The sequence below is a fragment of the Bombina bombina genome, chromosome 4 (genome assembly GCF_027579735.1).
Source record: "Bombina bombina isolate aBomBom1 chromosome 4, aBomBom1.pri, whole genome shotgun sequence".
In the NCBI taxonomy this organism is placed as follows: Eukaryota; Metazoa; Chordata; class Amphibia; order Anura; family Bombinatoridae; genus Bombina; species Bombina bombina.
In genome coordinates, this window is record NC_069502.1 from 619,753,104 (window position 1) to 619,778,663 (window position 25,560).

Sequence of the window (25,560 nt, forward strand, 5' to 3'; positions counted from 1 at the left end):
CCACCCACAAAGGGGTTAAACACACAATAGAAGTACCACTCAGGACCTGCAGAGCACTGTTGTTTCCGATTTGAAATTGCCACTGATCAAACAGTAGCGCTAGTTGCACGACTCAGCTGTGCAGGGTCGCTAGTTTTAAAAATGTATTTAATTAAAACAAATTAGAGCATGTCCTTTTTCAACTATTATGACCTTTTAATTCTAGCTTGTTTCTTTGATTACCTGGCTGGTACAAGGACACATGTATAATATACACACACAAAACAGGCAAATAACGACAGACGCACACACATCATGTGTATCTATTATAAACCTACAGGCTTTTACTGGTTTAATGGCACTTTTGTGCAAACATAAAATAACAAGAGGTCGGATACTAGTTAAAGTAACAGATGTTATATAGGGATCACAATCCTTTAGAAAAACGTATTTAATGATTTTCAACAGGAATAAAAAAAAACAATTCAAGTCTATGGGTTTTTTTGTGAATTAATAATTTGATATATTTTTCTAAAGGATTGTGATTAACACCATAAAGTTTTGTTCAATGAAACACAATGTATTGTTTCAAGTTTATCAAATAAAGAACCGAGTAGAATTTGCTCTAATGGCTGCTGCTCTAATTTGATATACAAGATCTAAGTAACAATCATTTCATTGCACAGTAACTTATCTATCTGCGTAAGTAGGAACCAAGTGGTAACAGTTATGATTAGTTTAACCTTAAAGGGAGATGAAACCCCAACGTTTTTATTTCATAATTCAGACAGAACACACAATTTTAAACAACTTTTCCAATTTTTTTCTATAATCAAATTTGCTTCTTTCTCTTGGTATCCGCTGGTGAAGAAGCAGTAATGTATAACTGGGAGGTAACTGGGTGAGCCAATGAAAAGAGGCATATATTTTCCCCCGCCAATCAGCAGCTAGCTCGCAGTAGTGCATTGCTGCTCTTGAGCCTACCTAGATATGCTTTTTTAACAAAACAAAATTAAGCAAATTATATAATGTAAGTAAATTGAAAATTTGTTTAAAACTAAATGCTCTGTCTGATTAATGAAGGTAAAAAATGGGTCTCATATCCCTTTAACAAGTTTTATCTGCTTGTATTAATCAATACAATTCCAAATGAAATAGAGAGCATACAAAATAATATATAATAACAATGCCATTTGATTTACATGTAATCAAAGTGTTAAAGTAATTTGCTTTTAATTTACTCTCAGTGGAATGCAAAACCTTAGCACTGATAATATTCTTTTATTTTTTTAATAGGACTATTCACATGAACAGAATACATTAGTAGTTGACATCTCATTTGATAAAAAAATAATTAGCTTAGTTATTACTAAACATTATTTGCTGTTAATGTGCACTGTGATGACCTGAACTATAGTTCTTGCAAGTTCTTCCATTAAACACATAAAGTAAGACATAAACAAAATAGCTTTTTTAAAAGCTAATCCCATTTCAGAGAGCTGATATCAAGCTACATTTGGCAGTGAGGATATTACCTTACCTTAAGAGCCAGGAAAAATGCAATTCAATGTATTGGAAGGAAGAAAAATGCTTTTAGAATATTTCATACACTTACAATATCAAAACCACCCAACCATAGCTGAAATACTGTATAAAGGTATACTTTGTAGATCGTATACACCTGTCAATGAGGCACATCACAGAAAATGGGTATTTCTGTAAAGTATGCAGCAATACTTCTTGCCACAATAGGTCAAATTCAAAATTTAACATAGCTGAAAGAAAAAAAAATATATGTCCTGCTAACAATCCAAATGATTTATTCAGCTTCACAAAATTGTTCCTTTAAATCTTTTTTGAGGAGCAACTGAGTATTCTTTGTAGATGATGCATTCCTAAAGTTTTTCCTTTTGCATTAAATCTAGAATTTTTTAGTTAATCCTCCATTTTAGAGTCTACAATGTCTTTTGACATAGAGGGTGTAAAAAGTAAGCTTTGACAAAAAAAATTATGTGAATTAAAATGAATGTTGAAATCCAAACCAGGAGGAGGAGTGCTTTACAATAAAACTTAAACTTTTATTCCATAATTGTAAAATACAAATTCTGTTGATCATGTAGCATTAAAAGTCGGCTTTGGCCAATGGACATACTCATAGCATTAAAAGTCTGCTATGACTATGTCCATTGGCGCCACCGACACGAGAAAGTGTGGACTTTTAACACTACATGATCGACAGAATTTGTATTTTACTATTATGGAATAAAAGTAAAGTTTTATTGTATAGCACTCCCCTGTCTATCTCTGGTTTGGAATTCTACTAAAAAAAAGCCTGAACGCTGGGTGGAGCGAATTAAGTAATGAATGGCAGTTGTGAGCAGCATTCCCTCTAAGGCCAGTTTTGTGAGTGGCCCAGCAGTGAAACAGTTAATTAGATCAATTAGCCATTAGCAATTAACACTACACACAATGAGGACTGTTTCACTGCTGGGCCGCTCACAAAACTGGCCTTTAGGGGGAATACTGGTTGCGAGGAGTATAACACACAAAAAGAAAGTGGAACGCACATGGTGATACCGAGGCGGGGATTGGAAGTCGATACCAGTTGGTCCATCCTGTGGACCAGGTTATTTATAAAGGAATTTGGATTTAAAGACTGTTCCTCCCTGTGGACCGGATCATACAAGTCTAAAAGGTAAAAAGTTACATTTTGAATCCAGTGATGTTCTTAATGCATGAGATGTATAAAAATATTTAAAAGGAACTCAATCCTTACTACAATGAAGTCAACTTTACTTAGTAAATAAACTAAGGGAAGGTGATGTCAATTATACAATGCAATAAGAATATGAATATTTTTCAGTGTTAAAATGAATGTTTTCATTAAATGAATCTAAGCATCCAACATTTTGCTATATTAAAAGAGTCTAAACCCAGCTTAGCTATTGAGATCTGGTGGCACAATGTTTGTGTATTCTGGGTGGATTTGAGTGTCTGTACTAGGGAATAGCTGCTTATTAACATAAATTAGCATATTTAAAGTGATGGTAAATCCTATAATTTGTGAAACGCTAGGATTTACCATTGGAACAAATAAAGGGGACTTTCATTCATAAAGTAAAATAAAGGGTATAGAAAGACAAAGATGTGTGGTAAGATACAGATACATTATAGACTAAATAAAACAAGTTAGTACAGGAGGAAGGCCCTGCTCCAAAGAGCGTACAGTCTACCGGATTTTTTCTACTATGAAAAATTTGTAAATAAAGTTGTTGAATAAAAAAAAAAAACACAAACTTATGATGAAGCCAAATTTAAGAAAAAGACAGTTGGACACTTTTTTTTTTTAATTATAATTTTTGTTTATGATAAAAAGCCAATGGGGCCGATTTATCATATGTCGGGCGGACATTATCCGCTAAATGGATCATGTCCACCCGACATCGTTGAATGCCGACAGCTATTGCACAAGCAGTTCTGGTGAACTGCTTGTGCAATGCCGCCCCCTGCAGATTTGCGGCCAATCGCGTGGAAACAGATGCATTGAGGCCAATGGTGCAGTAGGGTGTTGCATGCTATGTGACTTTACTTTGGACATCAGATGTGCCTTCAGTTTTTATGCTACTTTTATGTTATGTTGTCTATTGCACTATGTCTATGTTTGAGCATTGTCTATTTCTGCACTTTGAGATATGTGCATTGCCATGACGACAGGATATGCCTATGAATAGAACATATATGCTTAAATAAAACTTTTCTATATTTTTTTAAAAGAGTGCTGAATTCCCTTACTTTATATACCAGGATTAATATATGCTAGGTATCTATCTTTAGCCTGTTTTTAAGAAAACGTATAACCTGTACCTTACGTGCCAGCAAACAACAATGCTTCCTTCACAGAAGCACAACAGCCGGCTTCAAAGCTAAATGAGTTGCCGTATTCCATTAAGCTGACAATAACTCAGGCCTGGACTATCATGATTTATGGAGTTCTTTTATTTTACTTATCCGTAACTATGTCTCTCTGCTCTGAAGAGCCGGCAGCCAGAGGCACTATCTTGAGCTTCCAAATCTGAAAGCGATTGAACAGGTTGTGTGAGCAAATCATCCCAACGACAAACAGAAGCTTAATTACAATTCTACTGCATGAATGGTTAAAATGCTTCAAACGTTTGCGCCAATTACTTCATTCTGAAATCTAAACATCAAAATACCATTGTAACGGGTGTGCAAAGTGCAGTTTCATTTATAACAAAGTGTGTTTATAGTTCACAAAACTTGATTTATCAAACAAAACAATACATAGATTTTGATGGTAAACGAGATCCAGAATGACAATATAGTCTGTCCATTTAAAGGGACATTGTACACTAGATTTTTCTTTGCATAAATATTTTGTAGATGATCCATTTATATTGCTCATTTGGGAGTGTTTTGGTAAAAATTTAGTTTTGCTTATTTTTAAATAACATTGTGCTGAGTTTCATACTCCTAACAGGGCTCCACAGTTTTAGATGTATACTGCTGTATACAGACTTCAGACTGCTTCTGTTTGTATAATGGGTCTTTTCATATGCAGAAAAATAAAAAATGGCAGCACCACCTTTAGTATGCAGAAATCTTCTTTATTTTTTATGTAGGAGCAGGTACAAATGACTATGTTTCGGGTCACATACCCTTACTCATGTCAATTACAAAAGTGCAACACAACAACTTTAAATACCTTAACCAGGTGAACTAGCTCCTCCCCTTTAACTCTTTCCTATCTATTACATTTTTAGGTAAATCCAGCTCCCCCTGTTGGCAGAGGAGTAAATCTTAAATATATAAAATAAAACAAAATACACACATGCACATACAGATATGTAGCAGGTTAGCCTATTACAGAATTCCTAATGGGAAAATATATAAACCTTTATATAAATTACAGAAATATACCCAAGTCAAAATCTCTGTTCATACCTTTTGGGTTTAAAGAGTCTAGGGTATATATCCAGAAGTTATTTTCTTTTCAACAGCAGTTCCCTATCTCCCCCTCTCCTGGGCACAGGGACCCAGTCTATAACTTGAAACCTTAAAGGGACAGTCTACACCAGAATTTTTATTGTTTGAAAAGATAGATAATCCCTTTATTACCCATTCCCTAGTTTTGCATAACCAACACAGTTATATAAATTAGGGCTGCAACAACTAATCGGTAAGTTTGATCATAAAAATAGTCAACAAATCTCATTATCAATTAGATGGTCAGTGATTAGTTGGTCAGTTGCACAGCACCAGCTGCTTTAATCTGATGATCTACTAAGATTGTGCAAAAAAAATTGAATTTATTTATTTTTTTAATCTTTAGGATAGAAAAAAAATAAAAATGTTTGCACAATACCATGTGCAGGAGTGTGTATAAATACACTTTTTACCTCTGTGATTACCTTGTATCTAAGCCTCTACAAACTGCCCCCTTATTTCAGTTCTTTTGACAGACATCCATTTTAGCCAATCAGAGCTTGCTCACTGGAACTTCACGTGCGTGAGCACAGTGTTATCTATATGATAAACGTGAACTAACACCCTCTAGTGGTGAAAAACTGTCAAAATACCCTGAGAGAAGAGGCGACCTTCAAGGGCTTAGAAATTAGCATATGATCCTCCTAGGTTTAGCTTTCAACTAAGAATACCAAGAGAACAAAGCAAAATTGATGATAAAAGTAAATTGGAAAATTGTTTAAAATTACATTCTCTCTCTGAATCATGAAAGTTTATTTTGGACTAGATTGTCCCTTTAACTGTAAAATGTTGTGGCCTGCCTCTAAAAAATGTCAGGCCACAGGGGCTTCTGTGTCTTTCCTTCTAATACCAGATCTGCGTTGCACCATTCTGTCTCTTTCCCTTTGTGTCGTTTCACCGATGTAAATGTTGGCACACAGGCATTTAATAAGGTACACAACAAAAACATAATTTATGCTTACCTGATAAATTTATTTCTCTTGTAGTGTATTCAGTCCACGGGTCATCCATTACTTATGGGATATATTCCCTTCCCAACAGGAAGTTGCAAGAGGATCACCCAAGCAGAGCTGCTATATAGCTCCTCCCCTCACATGTCATATCCAGTCATTCGACCGAAACAAGACAAGAAAGGAGAAACCATAGGGTGCAGTGGTGACTGGAGTTTTAATTAAAATTTAGATCTGCCTTAAAAAGACAGGGCGGGCCGTGGACTGAATACACTACAAGAGAAATAAATTTATCAGGTAAGCATAAATTATGTTTTCTCTTGTTAAGTGTATTCAGTCCACGGGTCATCCATTACTTATGGGATACCAATACCAAAGCCAAAGTACACAGATGATGGGAGGGACAAGGCAGGAACTTAAACGGAAGGAACCACTGCCTGTAGAACCTTTCTCCCAAAAACAGCCTCCGAAGAAGCAAAAGTGTCAAATTTGTAAAATTTTGAAAAAGTGTGAAGCGAAGACCAAGTTGCAGCCTTGCAAATCTGTTCAACAGAGGCCTCATTCTTAAAGGCCCAGGTGGAAGCCACAGCTCTAGTGGAATGAGCTGTAATTCTTTCAGGGGGCTGCTGTCCAGCAGTCTCATAGGCTAAAAGTATTATGCTACGAAGCCAAAAGGAGAGAGAGGTTGCCAAAGCTTTTTGACCTCTCCTCTGACCAGAGTACACGACAAACAGGGAAGAAGTTTCACGAAAATCTTTAGTTGCCTGTAAATAGAACTTCAGGGCACGGACTACGTCCAGATTATGCAAAAGTCGTTCCTTCTTTGAAGAAGGATTAGGACATAGTGATGGAACAACAATCTCCTGATTGATCTTCCTGTTAGAAACTACCTTAGGTAAAAACCCAGGTTTTGTACGCAGAACTACCTTGTCTGAATGGAAAATCAGATAAGGAGAATCACAATGTAAGGCCGATAACTCAGAGACTCTTCGAGCCAAGGAAATAGCCATCAAAAACAGAACTTTCCAAGATAAAAGCTTAATATCAATGGAATGAAGGGGTTCAAACGGAACTCCTTGAAGAACTTTAAGAACCAAGTTTAAGCTCCACGGAGGAGCAACCGTCTTAAACACAGGCTTAATCCTAGCCAAAGCCTGACAAAAAGCCTGGACGTCTGGAACTTCTGCCAGACGTTTGTGTAAGAGAATAGACAGAGCAGAAATCTGTCCCTTTAACGAACTAGCAGATAAGCCCTTTTCTAAACCCTCTTGTAGAAAGGACAATATCCTAGGAATACTAACCTTACTCCATGAGTAACCCTTGGATTCGCACCAATATAAATATTTACGCCATATCTTATGGTAAATCTTTCTGGTAACAGGCTTCCGTGCCTGTATTAAGGTATCAATAACTGACTCCGAGAAGCCACGCTTTGATAGGATCAAGCGTTCAATCTCCATGCAGTCAGCCTCAGAGAAATTAGATTTGGATGGTTGAAAGGACCTTGTATTAGAAGGTCCTGCCTCAGAGGTAGAGACCATGGTGGACAGGACGACATGTCCACTAGGTCTGCATACCAGGTCCTGCGTGGCTACGCAGGTGCTATCAGAATCACTGATGCTCTCTCCTGTTTGATCTTGGCAATCAGTCGAGGTAGCATCGGAAATGGTGGAAACACATAAGCCATGTTGAAGACCCAAGGGGCTGACAGAGCATCTATCAGCGCCGCGCCCGGGTCCCTGGACCTGGATCCGTAACAAGGAAGCTTGGCGTTCTGGCGAGACGCCATGAGATCCAGTTCTGGTTTGCCCCAACGCTGAATCAGTTGAGCGAAGACCTCCGGATGAAGTTTCCACTCCCCCGGATGAAAAGTCTGGGGACTTAGAAAATCCGCCCCGCAGTTCTCCACGCCTGGGATGTAGATCGCTGACAGGTGGCAAGAGTGAGACTCTGCCCAGCGAATTATCTTTGAGACTTCCAACATCGCTAGGGAACTCCTGGTTCCCCCTTGATGGTTGATGTAGGCCACAGTCGTGATGTTGTCCGACTGAAATCTGATGAACCTCAGTGTTGCTAACTGAGGCCAAGCTAGAAGAGCATTGAATATTGCTCTCAACTCCAGAATATTTATTGGGAGGAGTTTCTCCTCCTGAGTCCATAATCCCTGAGCCTTCAGGGAGTTCCAGACTGCGCCCCAACCTAGAAGGCTGGCATCTGTTGTTACAATTGTCCAATCTGGCCTGCGAAAGGTCATCCCCTTGGACAGATGGACCCGAGAAAGCCACCAGAGAAGAGAATGTCTGGTCTCTAGATCCAGATTTAGTAGAGGGGACAAATCTGAGTAATCCCCATTCCACTGACTTAGCATGCATAATTGCAGAGGTCTGAGATGCAGGCGCGCAAATGGTACTATGTCCATCGCCGCTACCATTAAGCCGATTACTTCCATGCACTGAGCTACTGACGGGCGTGGAATGGAATGAAGGGCACGGCAAGCATTTAAAAGTTTTGATAACCTGGCCTCCGTCAGGTAAATTTTCATTTCTACAGAATCTATCAGAGTCCCTAGGAAGGAGACTCTTGTGAGTGGTGATAGAGAACTCTTTTCCACGTTCACCTTCCACCCATGCGACCTCAGAAATGCCAGAACTATCTCTGTATGAGACTTGGCAATTTGAAAACTTGACGCTTGTATCAGAATGTCGTCTAGGTACGGAGCCACCGCTATGCCTCGCGGTCTTAGCACCGCTAGAAGTGAGCCCAGAACCTTTGTAAAAATTCTCGGGGCCGTAGCTAACCCGAAGGGAAGAGCTACAAACTGGTAATGCCTGTCTAGAAAGGCAAATCTTAGGTACCGATAATGATCTTTGTGAATCGGTATATGAAGGTAGGCATCCTTTAAGTCTACTGTGGTCATGTATTGACCCTCTTGGATCATGGGTAGGATGGTTCGAATAGTTTCCATTTTGAATGATGGAACTCTTAGGAATTTGTTTAAGATTTTTAGGTCCAAGATTGGTCTGAAGGTTCCCTCTTTCTTGGGAACCACAAACAGATTTGAGTAAAACCCTTGCCCTTGTTCCGTCCGTGGAACTGGGTGGATCACCCCCATTACTAAGAGGTCTTGTACACAGCGTAGAAATGCCTCTTTCTTTATTTGGTTTGCTGATAACCTTGAAAGATGAAATCTCCCTTGTGGAGGAGAAGCTTTGAAGTCCAGAAGATATCCCTGAGATATGATCTCCAACGCCCAGGGATCCTGGACATCTCTTGCCCAAGCCTGGGAGAAGAGAGAAAGTCTGCCCCCCACTAGATCCGTTTCTGGATAGGGGGCCCTCTCTTCATGCTGTCTTAGGGGCAGAGGTAGGCTTTCTGGCCTGCTTGCCCTTGTTCCAGGGCTGGTTAGCTTTCTAGCCCTGTCTGTAACGAGCAACAGTTCCTTCCTGTTTTGGAGCGGAGGAAGTTGATGCTGCTCCTGCCTTGAAGTTACGAAAGGCACGAAAATTAGACTGTTTGGCCTTTGATTTGGCCCTGTCCTGAGGAAGAGTATGACCCTTACCTCCAGTAATGTCAGCAATAATTTCTTTCAAGCCGGGCCCGAATAAGGTCTGCCCCTTGAAAGGAATATTAAGCAATTTAGATTTAGAAGTCACGTCAGCTGACCAGGATTTAAGCCATAGCGCTCTGCGCGCCTGGATGGCGAAACCGGAGTTCTTAGCCGTTAGTTTGGTTAAATGTACAACGGCATCAGAAACAAATGCATTAGCTAGCTTAAGTGCTTTAAGCTTGGCCATAATCTCATCCAATGGAGCTGTGCGAATGGCCTCTTCCAGAGACTCAAACCAGAATGCCGCAGCAGCAGTGACAGGCGCAATGCATGCAAGGGGCTGTAAGATAAAACCTTGTTGAACAAACATTTTCTTAAGGTAACCTTCTAATTTTTTATCCATTGGATCCGAAAAAGCACAACTATCCTCCACCGGGATAGTGGTACGTTTAGCTAAAGTAGAAACTGCTCCCTCCACCTTAGGGACCGTCTGCCATAAGTCTCGTGTGGTGGCGTCTATTGGAAACATTTTTCTAAATATCGGAGGAGGGGAAAAGGGCACACCGGGTCGATCCCACTCCTTGCTAATAATTTCTGTAAGCCTTTTAGGTATAGGAAAAACGTCAGTACACACCGGTACCGCAAAGTATCTATCCAACCTACATATTTTCTCTGGAATTGCAACCGTGTTACAATCATTCAGAGCCACTAATACCTCCCCTAGCAATACACGGAGGTTCTCAAGCTTAAATTTAAAATTAGAAATCTCTGAATCCGGTCTCCCTGGATCAGATCCGTCACCCACAGAATGAAGCTCTCCGTCCTCATGTTCTGCAAATTGTGACGCAGTATCGGACATGGCTCTCACATCATCAGCGCGCTCTGTCCTTAACCCAGAGCTATCGCGCTTGCCTCTTAATTCTGGCAATTTAGATAATACCTCTGTCATAACAGCAGCCATGTCTTGCAAAGTGATTTGTATGGGCCTCTCTGATGTACTTGGCGCCACAATATCACGCGCCTCCTGAGCGGGAGGCAAAGGTACTGACACGTGAGGAGAGTTAGTCGGCATAACTTCCCCCTCGTTGTCTGGTGATAATTTCTTTACAGATAAAAATTGACTTTTATTCAAAGTGACATCAATACATTTAGTACACATATTTCTATGGGGCTCCACATTGGCCTTCAAACATAGTGAACAAACAGATTCATCTGTGTCAGACATGTTTAAACAGACTAGCAATGAGACTAGCAAGCTTGGAAAATCCTTTCAAATAAGTTTACAAGCAATATAAAAAACGCTACTGCGCCTTTAAGAAGCACAAAAAATCGTCACAGTTGAAATAACAATGAACCAAATCAGTTATAGCAACCAAATTTTCACAGTAAATGTGTTAAGTTAGCAAAGCATAGCACCCACTAGCAAATGGATGATTAACCCCTTAATACCCAAAAACGGATAATCAATTTAACAATTAACGTTTTTATCACAGTCAAACACACAGTCACAGGTCTGCTGTGACTGATTACCTCCCTCAAAATGAATTTTGAAGACCCCTGAGCTCTCTAGAGACGTCCTGGATCAAGGAGGAAGAAGCAGGAAGACTGTAACTGAATTTTTACTGCGCAAAAAAGCGCTAAAATAGGCCCCTCCCACTCATATTACAACAGTGGGAAACCTCAGTTAACCGTTTCTATGCAGAAATAAACGACAGCCATGTGGAAAATCATGCCCCAAAAGATTTATCACCAAAGTACCTCACAAAAAACGAATAACATGCCAGTAAACGTTTTAAACATGCACTTTAAAAGTTAGGTAGTGTTATTAATAAGCCTGCTACCAGTCGTTTCTACTGCAGTTAAGGCTCATACATTACTTCAGTATTAACAGTATTTTCTTAGTCAAATTCCATTCCTTAGAAAAATACTTATTGTACATACATTCATCAGCCTGATACCAGTCTCTACTGCATTTAAGGCTGTACTTACATTACATCGGTATCAGCAGTATTTTCTTAGTCAATTCCATTCCTTAGAAAAATATTCTACTGCACATACCTCATCTGCAGGGGACCCCGCATGCTATTCCCTTTCTGAAGTTACCCCACTCCTCAGAATGTGCGAGAACAGCCAGTGGATCTTAGTTACTTCTGCTAAGATCATAGAAAACGCAGGCAGATTCTTCTTCTAAATACTGCCTGAGAGAAAAAAACAGCACACTCCGGTGCCATTTAAAATAACAAACTTTTGATTGAAGAAATAATTAAGTATAAAAATTCCACACTCCTCTCACACCTTCCTACTATGTCAGTTGCAAGAGAATGACTGGATATGACATGTGAGGGGAGGAGCTATATAGCAGCTCTGCTTGGGTGATCCTCTTGCAACTTCCTGTTGGGAAGGGAATATATCCCATAAGTAATGGATGACCCGTGGACTGAATACACTTAACAAGAGAAAGTGGCATTACAGGTAAAGTACCCCTTAATTTTAAACCTTTTACCTGTTGTAGGGTGAGAAAAACGATCACCTTTAATTACACTATTGCAGCTAGAGCAGCCTAGACATGGGAAAGTGCCTTTCTTTTGTGCACTAAGGTAATTAGTTGAGTCTCTCTTAAGACTACCTACATCAGCCCTGACTAACATGTCCCTCAAACTGTACGGACGCGTATATGCTGGCATTGGATCTGTCTTTTCATATGCAGGGAAGGTCTGCTGTTCCTGTTTTCCTAGCCCCTTTCACTGGGTGTATCAGCCCTACCTCATCAACAGTGCTAAACGGGGAGCTTCTAAGCAAGTTTATAACATAATTTATGCTTACCTGATAAATTCCTTTCTTCTGTAGTGTGATCAGTCCACGGGTCATCATTACTTCTGGGATATTAACTGCTCCCCTACAGGAAGTGCAAGAGGATTCACCCAGCAGAGCTGCATATAGCTCCTCCCCTCTACGTCACTCCCAGTCATTCGACCAAGGACCAACGAGAAAGGAAAAGCCAAGGGTGAAGTGGTGACTGGAGTATAAATTAAAAAATATTTACCTGCCTTAAAAACAGGGCGGGCCGTGGACTGATCACACTACAGAAGAAAGGAATTTATCAGGTAAGCATAAATTATGTTTTCTTCTGTTAAGTGTGATCAGTCCACGGGTCATCATTACTTCTGGGATACCAATACCAAAGCAAAAGTACACGGATGACGGGAGGGATAGGCAGACTCTTTATACAGAAGGAACCACTGCCTGAAGAACCTTTCTCCCAAAAATAGCCTCCGATGAAGCAAAGGTGTCAAATTTGTAAAATTTGGAAAAAGTATGAAGCGAAGACCAAGTTGCAGCCTTGCAAATCTGTTCAACAGAGGCCTCATTCTTGAAGGCCCAAGTGGAAGCCACAGCTCTAGTAGAATGAGCTGTAATTCTTTCAGGGGGCTGCTGTCCAGCAGTCTCTTAAGCTAAACAAATTATGCTACGAAGCCAAAAAGAAAGAGAGGTAGCGGAAGCTTTTTGACCTCTCCTCTGCCCAGAGTAAATGACAAACAGAGAAGACGTTTGTCGGAATTCCTTAGTTGCCTGCAAGTAAAATTTTAGAGCCCGGACTACATCCAGGTTGTGCAGTAGACGTTCCTTCTTTGAAGAAGGATTTGGGCATAAAGAAGGAACAACAATCTCTTGATTGATATTCCTGTTAGTAACTACCTTAGGTAAGAACCCAGGTTTAGTACGCAGGACTACCTTATCCGAATGAAAAATCAAATAAGGAGAATCACAATGTAAGGCTGATAATTCAGAGACTCTTCGAGCCGAGGAAATAGCCATTAAAAATAGAACTTTCCAAGATAACAACTTTATATCAATGGAATGAAGGGGTTCAAACGGAACGCCCTGTAAAACATTAAGAACAAGGTTTAAACTCCATGGTGGAGCAACAGTTTTAAACACAGGCTTAATCCTGGCCAAAGCCTGACAAAAAGCCTGGACGTCAGGAACTTCTGACAGACGTTTGTGTAACAGAATGGACAGAGCTGAGATCTGTCCCTTTAATGAACTAGCAGAAAAACCCTTTTCTAAACCTTCTTGTAGAAAAGACAATATCCTAGGAATCCTAACCTTACTCCAAGAGTAACCTTTGGATTCACACCAATGTAGGTATTTACGCCATATCTTATGGTAAATCTTTCTGGTAACAGGTTTCCTAGTCTGTATTAAGGTACTAATAACTGACTCAGAAAACCCACGTCTTGATAAAATTAAGCGTTCAATTTCCAAGCAGTCAGCTTCAGAGAAGTTAGATTTTGATGTTTGAAGGGACCCTGTATCAGAAGGTCCTGTTTCAGAGGTAGAGACCAAGGCGGACAGGATGACATGTCCACCAGGTCTGCATACCAAGTCCTGCGTGGCCACGCAGGTGCTATTAGAATCACTGATGCTCTCTCTTGTTTGATTCTGGCTATCAATCGAGGAAGCAACGGGAAGGGTGGAAACACGTAAGCCATCCTGAAGTCCCAAGGTGCTGTCAGAGCATCTATCAGGACTGCTCCTGGATCCCTGGATCTGGACCCGTAACGAGGAAGCTTGGCGTTCTGTCGAGACGCCATGAGATCTATCTCTGGTTTGCCCCAACGTCGAAGTATTTGGGCAAAGACCTCCGGATGAAGTTCCCACTCCCCCGGATGAAAAGTCTGACGACTTAAGAAATCCGCCTCCCAGTTCTCCACTCCCGGGATGTGGATTGCTGACAGGTGGCAAGAGTGAGACTCTGCCCAGCGAATTATCTTTGATACTTCCATCATAGCTAGGGAGCTTCTTGTCCCTCCCTGATGGTTGATGTAAGCTACAGTCGTGATGTTGTCCGACTGAAACCTGATGAACCCCCGAGTTGTCAACTGGGGCCAAGCCAGGAGGGCATTGAGAACTGCTCTCAATTCCAGAATGTTTATTGGCAGGAGACTCTCCTCCTGACTCCATAGTCCCTGAGCCTTCAGGGAATTCCAGACGGCACCCCAACCTAGAAGGCTGGCGTCTGTTGTTACAATTGTCCAGTCTGGTCTGCTGAATGGCATCCCCCTGGACAGGTGTGGCCGAGAAAGCCACCATAGAAGAGAATTTCTGGTCTCTTGATCCAGATTCAGAGAAGGGGATAAGTCTGAGTAATCCCCATTCCACTGACCTAGCATGCACAGTTGGAGTGGTCTGAGGTGTAAGCGTGCAAAGGGTACTATGTCCATTGCCGCTACCATTAAGCCGATTACCTCCATACATTGAGCCACTGACGGGTGTTGAATGGAATGAAGAGTGCGGCAAGCACTTTGAAGTCTTGATAGCCTGTCCTCTTTCAGGTAAATCTTCATTTCTACAGAATCTATAAGAGTCCCCAGGAAGGGAACTCTTGTGAGTGGAACGAGTGAACTTTTCTTTTCGTTCACCTTCCATCCATGTGACCTTAGAAATGCCAGCACTAACTCTGTATGAGATTTGGCAGTTTGAAAGCTTGAAGCTTGTATCAGAATGTCGTCTAGGTATGGAGCTACCGAGATTCCCCGCGGTCTTAGTACCGCCAGAAGAGCACCCAGAACCTTTGTGAAGATTCTTGGCGCTGTAGCCAATCCGAATGGAAGAGCCACAAACTGGTAATGCCTGTCTAGGAAGGCAAACCTTAGGTACCGGTAATGATCTTTGTGAATCGGTATGTGCAGGTAAGCATCTTTTAAATCTACAGTGGTCATGTACTGACCCTCTTGGATCATAGGTAAAATTGTCCGAATAGTCTCCATCTTGAACGATGGAACTCTTAGGAATTTGTTTAGGATCTTTAAGTCCAGGATTGGTCTGAAAGTTCCCTCTTTTTTGGGAACCACAAACAGATTTGAGTAAAACCCCTGTCCCTGTTCCGATCGTGGAACTGGATGGATTACTCCCATTAACAAGAGCTCTTGTACGCAGCGTAGAAAAGCCTCTTTCTTTGTCTGGATTGTTGACAATCTTGACAGATGAAATCTCTCTCTTGGAGGAGAGTATTTGAAGTCCAGAAGGTATCCCTGAGATATTATCTCTAGCGCCCAGGGATCCTGAACATCTCTTGCCCAAGCCTGGGCGAAGAGAGAAAGTCTGCCCCCCACTAGATCCGATCCCGGATCGGGGGCCCTCAATTCATGCTGTTTTGGGGGCAGCAGCAGGTTTCCTAGTCTGCTTGCCCTTGTTCCAGGACTGGTTAGGTTTCCAGCCTTGTCTGTAGCGAGCAACAGCTCCTTCCTGTTTTGGTGCAGAGGAAGTTGATGCTGCTCCTGCTTTGAAATTACGAAAGGAACGAAAACTAGACTGTCTAGTCTTGGCTTTGGCTTTGTCCTGAGGCAGGGCATGGCCTTTACCTCCTGTAATGTCAGCGATAATCTCTTTCAACCCGGGCCCGAATAAGGTCTGCCCTTTGAAAGGTATATTAAGCAATTTAGACTTAGAAGTAACATCAGCTGACCAGGATTTTAGCCACAGCGCCCTGCGTGCCTGAATGGCGAATCCTGAATTCTTCGCCGTAAGTTTAGTAAGATGTACTACGGCCTCCGAAATGAATGAATTAGCTAGTTTAAGGACTCTAAGCCTGTCCGTAATGTCGTCCAGAGTAGCTGAACCAATGTTCTCTTCCAGAGACTCAATCCAGAATGCCGCTGCAGCCGTGATCGGCGCAATGCATGCAAGGGGTTGCAATATAAAACCTTGTTGAACAAACATTTTCTTAAGGTAACCCTCTAACTTTTTATCCATTGGATCTGAAAAAGCACAGCTATCCTCCACCGGGATAGTGGTACGCTTAGCTAAAGTAGAAACTGCTCCCTCCACCTTAGGGACCGTTTGCCATAAGTCCCTTGTGGTGGCATCTATTGGAAACATTTTTCTAAATATCGGAGGGGGTGAGAACGGCACACCGGGTCTATCCCACTCCTTAGTAACAATTTCAGTAAGTCTCTTAGGTATAGGAAAAACCTCAGTACTCGTCGGTACCGCAAAATATTTATCCAACCTACACATTTTCTCTGGTATTGCAACTGTGTTACAATCATTCAGAGCCGCTAACACCTCCCCTAGTAATACACGGAGGTTTTCCAGTTTAAATTTAAAATTTGAAATATCTGAATCCAGTCTGTTTGGATCAGAACCGTCACCCACAGAATGAAGTTCTCCGTCCTCATGTTCTGCCACCTGTGACGCAGTGTCTGACATGGCCCTAATATTATCAGCGCACTCTGTTCTCACCCCAGAGTGATCACGCTTACCTTTTAGTTCTGGTAATTTAGCCAAAACTTCAGTCATAACAGTAGCCATATCCTGTAATGTGATTTGTAATGGCCGCCCAGCTGTACTCGGCGCTACAATATCACGCACCTCCCTCTGAGCGGGAGATGTAGGTACTGACACGTGAGGCGAGTTAGTCGGCATAACTCTCCCCTCGTTGTTTGGTGAAATTTGTTCAATTTGTACAGATTGATTTTTATTTAAAGTAGCATCAATACAGTTAGTACATAAATTTCTATTGGGCTCCACTTTGGCATTGCAACAAATGACACAGGTATCATCTTCTGAATCAGACATGTTTAACACACTAGCAAATAAACTTGCAACTTGGAAATACAATTCAAATAGAATAATATTAAAACGTACTGTGCCTTTAAGAAGCACAGAAGATCTATGACAGTTAAAAATTAATAAATTGAAACAGTTATAGCCTCAATCCTTGTAAACAACACAACTTTAGCAAAGGTTTAATCCCATTAGCAAAGATAACAATTTCTGAAAGCAGGAAACAAATTACAGAATAAAAGTTTTTATTTCAGTCAAACTATAATTCTCACAGCTCTGCTGAGAGAAATTACCTCCCTCAAAATAAGTTTTGAAGACCCCTGAGCTCTGTAGAGATGAACCAGATCATGCAGGGAATACAATGAGTTGCTGACTGAAATATTTGATGCATAGTAAAAGCGCCCCTCCCCCACACACACAGCAGTGAGGGAGAACAGAAACTGACAGAAAAAACAGATTTAAGCAACTGCCAAGTGGAAAAATGGTGCCCAAACATTTATTCACACAGTACCTCAGCAAATGAAAACGATTTTACATTCCAGCAAAAACGTTAAACATAATCTCTAGTTATTAAACAGCTTTATGTCCTTCTTACAGTGTAATTCTAGTGAAGTACCATTCTCCCAGAATACTGAAGTGTAAAGTATACATACATGACATTATATCGGTATGGCAGGATTTTCTCATCAATTCCATTGTCAGAAAATAAAAACTGCTACATACCTCTATGCAGATTCATCTGCCCGCTGTCCCCTGATCTGAAGTTTACCTCACTCCTCAGATGGCCGAGAACAGCAATATGATCTTAACTACTCCGGCTAAAATCATAGCAAAACTCTGGTAGATTCTTCCTCAAACTCTGCCAGAGAGGTAATAACACACTCCGGTGCTATTTTAAAATAACAAACTTTTGATTGAAGATATAAAACTAAGTATAATCACCATAGTCCTCTCACACGACCTATCTAGTTGCTGGGTGCAAGAGAATGACTGGGAGTGACGTAGAGGGGAGGAGCTATATGCAGCTCTGCTGGGTGAATCCTCTTGCACTTCCTGTAGGGGAGCAGTTAATATCCCAGAAGTAATGATGACCCGTGGACTGATCACACTTAACAGAAGAAATAAGGTTTTATACTGGATTTTTAGATCAGCAGCTGTGCATATTCTACTTTATAGTAGTGTCTACTACATGCAAATATATGAAAATTGGTGTATACTGTCCCTTTAAAGTCTGCGTTTACTGTACATTTAAAATAAGATTACTAAAGTTGCTATAGTATGAAGACAAGGCATAAACTTTTGAATAGTTACACTTATTAACACCCCAAAAATTCTAAAATTAACCTATCAGCTGCCAAAGACCACTGTGTTGCAGCTCTAAAGTCTTAAGATTAGAATTGTTTGGCCAGTCTGTTTATGTTCTGTATATTTAGTGAAAATAATAAACGTGTTTCTAATTTAGCAGAGTGAAGTAATAGAATGAACTTGTAATTATTTGTCTTACCACATCAAGTTCTTGAGACACATGACGCTTTCTCAGCTCCTCCATTCTCTCACACACATCAGTAAAGCAGGTGTTATAGTAATCAGAGTATTGCTCAGCAAGGTCGTCAATGTTACCCAATGAACCATCCTGCAAATGCAGAAGAGATGACACGGTCATTAAACATAAATAACTCAATGAGCTATTCTACTAATAAAAAGATGATACATTAAACAGGCTCTGTTTTATTGAAATTAATATTAATGCTGAGCAAGTATATCTTATGACAAAAAATAATACACAATGTCTGGCAATGCCCATTATGATGCTGAGCAGCTTCATTCTATCCAACATTTCAGTAGTAAGACCCAGGACCAGGCATAAGGGAGTAGGGAGAATGTAGGGGTTGGGCAAAGTGACCACCGAGGCAATTTCTGGGTGGTCTGGGATGAGCCTAGGTTTTTTTAGGGAGTCAAAGTATGGACTGTGGGACTAAGCTCCCAAGTTGTGACAATCGTGTAAATACAGGCCTTACAATATTTCTCAGCTGCTACCTGTGGAGGAAGTTGGTAACAAGTGGGTGGAGAGTAGACAGAGTGTGCTATGAGCTGTCATAGACTACAGTGGGTCAGATTAGGGCAGAATAGTAGGTCTAGATGGTCCTAGAGTGTGGTTGGTGTTCTGGGGTAAGGGGAAGGTATATCAGGATGGTCCAAGGTATCAATACAGGAAGGGCAGAGCGACCAACCTGTGACAATACCTCAAAATTAGAGCACTAAAAAATAGAACCTGTTTCAATAATAATTGAGACCCTGTACCTTTACTAGCAAATTTCGTAAATTGAGCCCTCAATCAAATAAGATGCCTTTTTGTATTTTCACTAGAACAGGTACATTGTTTATATGTTAAGGTGAGGGAGAAGGTTTTTTTCTCACTTCAGTAAGGCAGGGATTATATTCAATCAATAAATGTAAAAAAAAGGTATGCAGGGTAAACTGATAACTAAGAACAGATAAATGTAAATGTTATGACAGCGAAGAAATATTGTATGTCTGTCTATCTATCTATCTATCTATCTATGGGCTAGACTACAAGTGGAGCACAATTTTTGCCCGTTTATGGGCGCACGTTAAATAACCAGCCACTACAAGTGACTGGTTAATGCTCCCGCAAGCTTGCGGTAGCACTTTGTGCATAAATTCATTAACCAGAAATCAGATCTCTGGTTAATGAAAACAATGCCCCCCAATTTCAGCCAATTAAAGTTTACAATTCCTTATTAAAAATAAAAATTATCAAATGAATAATATTTAAAATCCCTGTTAAAAGGGACAGTAAAGTCAAAATTAAACTTTTATGATTTAGATAGAGCATGTAATTTTAAACAACTTTCCAATGTACTTCTATTATCAATGTTGCTTTGTTCTCTTTGTATCCTTTGTTGAATAGTAAATCTGAGTAGGCTGATAGGATCTTAGGAGAGTGCACGTGTCTTTAATATTCTATAGCAGCAGTGTTTGCCACTATGTATTTCATTGCTATAAACAATGTTGCAAACACTGCTGCCATATGGTAAAATACATGTGTATGCTCCTGGTCTCACCCAGGATTACTCTTTAAAGGGACAATCTAATCCATATTTTTTATTGTTTAAAAAAGATAGATAATCCCTTTATTACCCATTCCCCAGTTTTGCATAACCAACATAGTTATATTTATATACTTTTTACCTCTGTGATTACCTTGTATCTAAGCCTATGCAAACTGCTACCTTATTTCAGTTCTTTTGACAGACTTGCATTTTAGCCAATAAGTGCCCTCTCATAAGTAACTCCACAGGCGTTAGCACAATGTTTTCTGTATGGCACACATGAACTAGCGCCCTCTAGTTGTGAAAAACTCTCAAATGTATTTAGGTAAGAGGCAGCCTTCAAGGGCTTAGAAATTAGCATATGAGCCTACCTAGGTTTAGCTTTAAACTAAGAATACCAAGAGAACAAAGCTAATTTGGTGATAAAAGTAAATTGGAAAGTTGTTAAAAATTTAATGTCCTGAATCTGAATCATGAAAGTTTAATACTGACTAGACTGTCCCTTTAGCAAAGGATACAAGAGAACTAAGCCAAATTGATCATAAAAGTACATTGTTTAAAATATCATGCTCTATCCAATCCATTTATGTTTGTTTCTTTTTTACTTTACTGTCCCTTTAAGTAACATGAGGATTTTATGTTCCTTTAGAAATCTAACAATGCTAGAAAAGTATCCAACTGTCTCAGCATTTTATAATGAACTTTTTTGTTTACATTTTTTGTTTTGCTTGAACAATGCATAATAGATTCCATTAGCCACACTACTGCATTGGTTAGGATGGTTGGGGTCAGCAGCAAAACAGCAGTCATTTCCCAAGAGGCAGGGGTCACAAGACAAGTACAGAAGGCAGACATTCATCGCTGGGGATTCTCTGCCCATAATCTAACACATTATTTGTTGCAATTGTCATATTAGATGTGAATGGCTAAAGGTAATTGCAGGACGAAAGACTGCAGAAAGCCGGATAAAAGAGCCAATTGTTTTAGCTTGCAACAAATACATGGTTCTAAGCAATAGTAAGCAATGGAGCAGTGTGATAGGCGAAAAGGTCACAAGTCTAAAAGGATCACACAATGAATTTGATTTATTTTGTCATTTAGTTTTTACCCATAAGTAAGGAGCAGATAACTGGACAGAAATATGTGAGATGCCCTAGTAAATATTAAAGGGATAAGAAAATTAAAATTTGCATGATTCAGATAGAGCATGTAAATTTAAGATTTAAATTCACCTCTATTTTAAAATGTTCTTCATTCTCTTGGTATCTCATGAAAAATAATACGCAAATATCCTACACTAGTGGAAGCTAGCTGCTGATTGGTGCCTGCACACATTTGTCTCTTGTGATTGGCTAACTAGATTTGTTCATCTAGCTGCAAGTAGTGCAATGCTGTTCCTTCAGCAAATGATAACAAGAGAATTATGCAGATGTGATAATAGAAGTTAATTGGAAAGTTGATTGAAATTGTATGTTCTATCTGAATCATAAATGGAAATTTTGGTGTTTCCTGTCCCTTAAATTCACATAGGTTAAAATTTGCTTTTAGCTGAGTATCTTCTGCATTGTCAATTGGCAACTCCATTTATATCATGTTTTATTTCATTTTATTTTTTTTAAAGTTCATCGCATATTTAAATACAAGTTTTGCTTTTTATTATAACATCACAAAGAAAATAGTTAAGATTGATGATCTTCATCTGTTAAACAATGGATCACAAATACAGATGAAATATTACTTTTATTTTTTTTACAACAGGAAAATTAATTGGTACAAAAATATCTGTCTGTGAAATTTGCAGAGCCACAATGATGTCAAGGGGTTACACGTAACAGGACCCCCCTAAAAAAAAACGTATTTTCTTTTTGAAATAAAAATAAATTCCTAAAACGTGAAAGTATCACATGACTAGAATTTAAAGGGACATGACACACACATTTTTTCTTTTATGATTTAGAAAGAGAATGCAATTTTAAACATCTTTCTAATTTACTTATATTATCTAATTTGTTTTATTCTCTTGATATTCTTTGATGAAAAGCATATCTAGATATGCTCACTAGCTGCTGATTGGTTGCTGCACATAGAAGCATCATGTGATTGGCTCACCGTGTGCATTGCTTTTTCTTCAAATAAGGATATTTAAAAAATGAAGCAAAATAAATTATGGAAGTAAATTGTAATGTTGTTTAAATTTCTATTCTCTATCTGAATCATGAAAGAAAGATTTTGGGTTTAGTGGCCCTTTAAGAGAGCTAATAGGAGTATATATAGTAGAATAGAACATTTCATGCTGATTTTGATTAGTTTAAATGGAAAGTAAAACACTGACATTGCAATTTATATTTGCAATATAGTTTCATAATTTCTGTTGCCCCATCTTCCTGTAATTGACGTCTGAAAATTGTGATTGCCAAAAGTAATCACAGAATATAAGGAATACAAGATTAACATTGTAATGAATGCAAATATATATGTGGCTGTGGCATAATATAGGAATTTATTTCTCATATTATCTAGAAAAAAAGTTGAGTAAATTAGTTTATTTATCAGACCTTGACTAATATCTAGCGCTGTTAAAATGTTATCAACACTACAGAATTTGGAGGCGCTTTCCATATAAAGAAGAATACTATTATCTGGTCCTTAATAAAAAATGTAGCTGGAGTTTAAATGTCTTTTTTTTATCCGACACTCAAATTCGACATTTGTAAAGAACTGAGCTACAGTAAGTATCATAGTAAGTGCGCATACATAACCTACCTAACTTTTTTTCCATTTTCGTGATACTTCCTGTCACTTGATGGACAAGCATGTTATTAAATTTTACTAAATACCATAAATAAATTAGATAATATTGTTACATCAGCTGAATCTCTAACTGCAGTTGCACTATTTTATTTATAGGAAAGAACTTGAGGAATGGTTGGTGGATAGAATTATAAATTGGAAGGAAATAAAAAAGACATTTTTATCAGAAAAATATTTGTTATTGATAGACATTTACGCACGCACTCCATGAGCCCAATCTACAATTGGGCTTTCACACTCATTTTCTAAGAATGATTGAGCCAGCGCTATGGAATTTGGCGGCGCTAAACAAATAAATGATAATAATAATAATAATAGAGTCCTATGCTGTAAAAGTTTAAAGGGACATGAAACACAAAATTATTCTTTCATGATAGAGAATACAATTTAAAAAAAGTTTCCAATTTACTTCAATTATCAAATTTACTTTGTTCTCATTCTTTGTTGAAGAGATATCTAGATAGGTAGCGTGCACATGCCTGAAGTACTACATGACAGGAAATAGTGCTGCCGTCTAGTGCTCTTGCTAATATATAACATTGTTGCAAAACTGCTGCCATAGAGTGCTGTAGACACGTGCACAATCCTGAGCTTACATTCCTGCTTTTCAACAAACAATAACAAGAAAATGAAGAACAATTGATAATAGAAGTAAATTGGAAAGTTGTTTAAAATTTTATTTCCTCTCAGTATTTCTCAACTCCAGTCCTCAGGACCCTTAATAGGCCAGAGTTTCATTATATCTTAAAGGGACATTAAACCCAAATTTTTTCTTTCATGATTCAGATAGAGAATATAATTTTACACAACTTTCCAATTTACTTCTATTATCTAATTTGCTTCATTCATTAGATATCATTTATTGAAGAAATAGCAGTGCACATATGTGAGCCAATCACACAAGGCATCTATGGGCAGCCATCAATCAGCAGCTTCTGAGCCCATCTAGATATGCTTTTCAGAAAAGGATATCAAGACAATGAAGCAAATTATAGAAGTAAATAAGTTTAAAATTGCATGCTCTTTCTAAATCATGAAAGAAAAAAATTGTGTTTCATGTCCCTTTAACTAGAGCACAGGTGAAATATTCATCTGAAGGGTGAGAGGAGGTTAGTAACCATGGTTACTGGTCAGCTGATTATTTCACCTGTGCTCTAGTTAAGATATAATAAATAAGTGGCTTGTTAAGGGTCCTAAAGACTGGAGCTGAGAAACACTGATCTATCTGAATCACAAAAGAACAAATTTGGGGTTTATGTCCCTTTTATTAGTTTTAATCAGTCTCCGTTTATTTTAAAACAATCACACACACACACACATATATATAAATATAATCTCAACATGTCAAACCATTCACAGATGACTATCCCTTCCTTAGCTCCTACTGTTTCCTTCTGTTCAAAGTTTTTAATAAAACAGGAAATGACTAAAATTGTTAATGGCAGGAATTTGTTTCTACTATGTAGGAATAGCATTAAAAAAAAAGTTTCCTGCAATTCCTTCACCTAAAATGTTCGTTAAAGAGAAATACATATGCACGCCCAGTTTAGGATTTCCTCAGGAAATGTTTTTTTTTGTTGTTTTGGGTTTTTTTTGCTTGCATTAAATGCTGTTACCTGATTTGGATTATAAACTTTTTGGTTTCTTTGGCAATATCTTAAATTGAAACAAAGACAAAAATTCTAGCGTTAAAAAAAATGAACTGCTCTATTGTGGCAGATTATTTTAATTTTAATCAAATACGCCTGAATCACATATTGTTTAAACCTTGTTATTCCTGAGTGCAGAACAGGTCTAGTGGATACACATGTATGCCCCATGCTTATGAAAAGACATACATACATGTTTATTAAAGGTAAAATAAGTATAACTGTTCGCCATACCCTGACTATTCTTTTCGTTAATTTTTTTATTAATTAAAACCTTGTTTGCTGCAACTGATTTTCAACAGCCAAACTCTAGCTACAACTTGTCTTATATGGAGCAGGCTAACTACTTTTGTTATTAGAGTAGACATAGGGGTCGATTTATCAAAGCCTTCAGCAGGCTCCTGTCCGCGCGTGATTGGCTGTGCTCGGATTTCCGGCAGCGGAATTCAGTCCACCAGAGGCGAGCCACAGCTTGATAAATGGACCCCATAGTTACCCACTGTTATTTTGTCAGCAATAGCTAACTTTTTTTGCAGTATGTTATCTCATGATCTCTGCTAAAGCCAGAAAAAAAAAAAAAACAGCTACACAGTAAAGTCTTCAGCTGCAAGTGTTTTTTTCTTTTCCACAGACGTTTGCAGAAATGAAAATGCCCAGACTCTTTTGTGTCTAATTACAATGACAATGGCTTATATTGTTCTTAGTTACCGCTGTCCTTCACATCACTAATGAGAACAGTTGTGTAACATTCATCTCTGTGCTGCTTTATATACAACAGCTTTTAAAGGAACAATGAGGATTGTACAAGGCAAGCCAGCAACAAGTGACATCAGTTATCAGCCCACATTCAACAACTGAACATGGGTTATATCAGAACACTGACTTCTAACGCTGATACTTTATTTCTGCAAGGGCAATGCTAAGTAATGTTCTCTTGTTATCTATTGTTTATTTTATTTTTGTGTGCGCATTTATGT

General features: G+C 38.9%; 1 protein-coding gene across 1 annotated transcript in view; it reads right to left on the reverse strand.

Moving 5' to 3' along the window:
• The window catches only part of SASH1 (SAM and SH3 domain containing 1), a 273,426-nt gene that overhangs the window by 225,855 nt on the left and 22,011 nt on the right, over nt 1-25,560 (reverse strand). Inside the window, 1 exon segment of the mRNA XM_053712110.1 lies at nt 18,554-18,682. Within this exon segment, the coding sequence (XP_053568085.1) occupies nt 18,554-18,682 (129 nt within the window).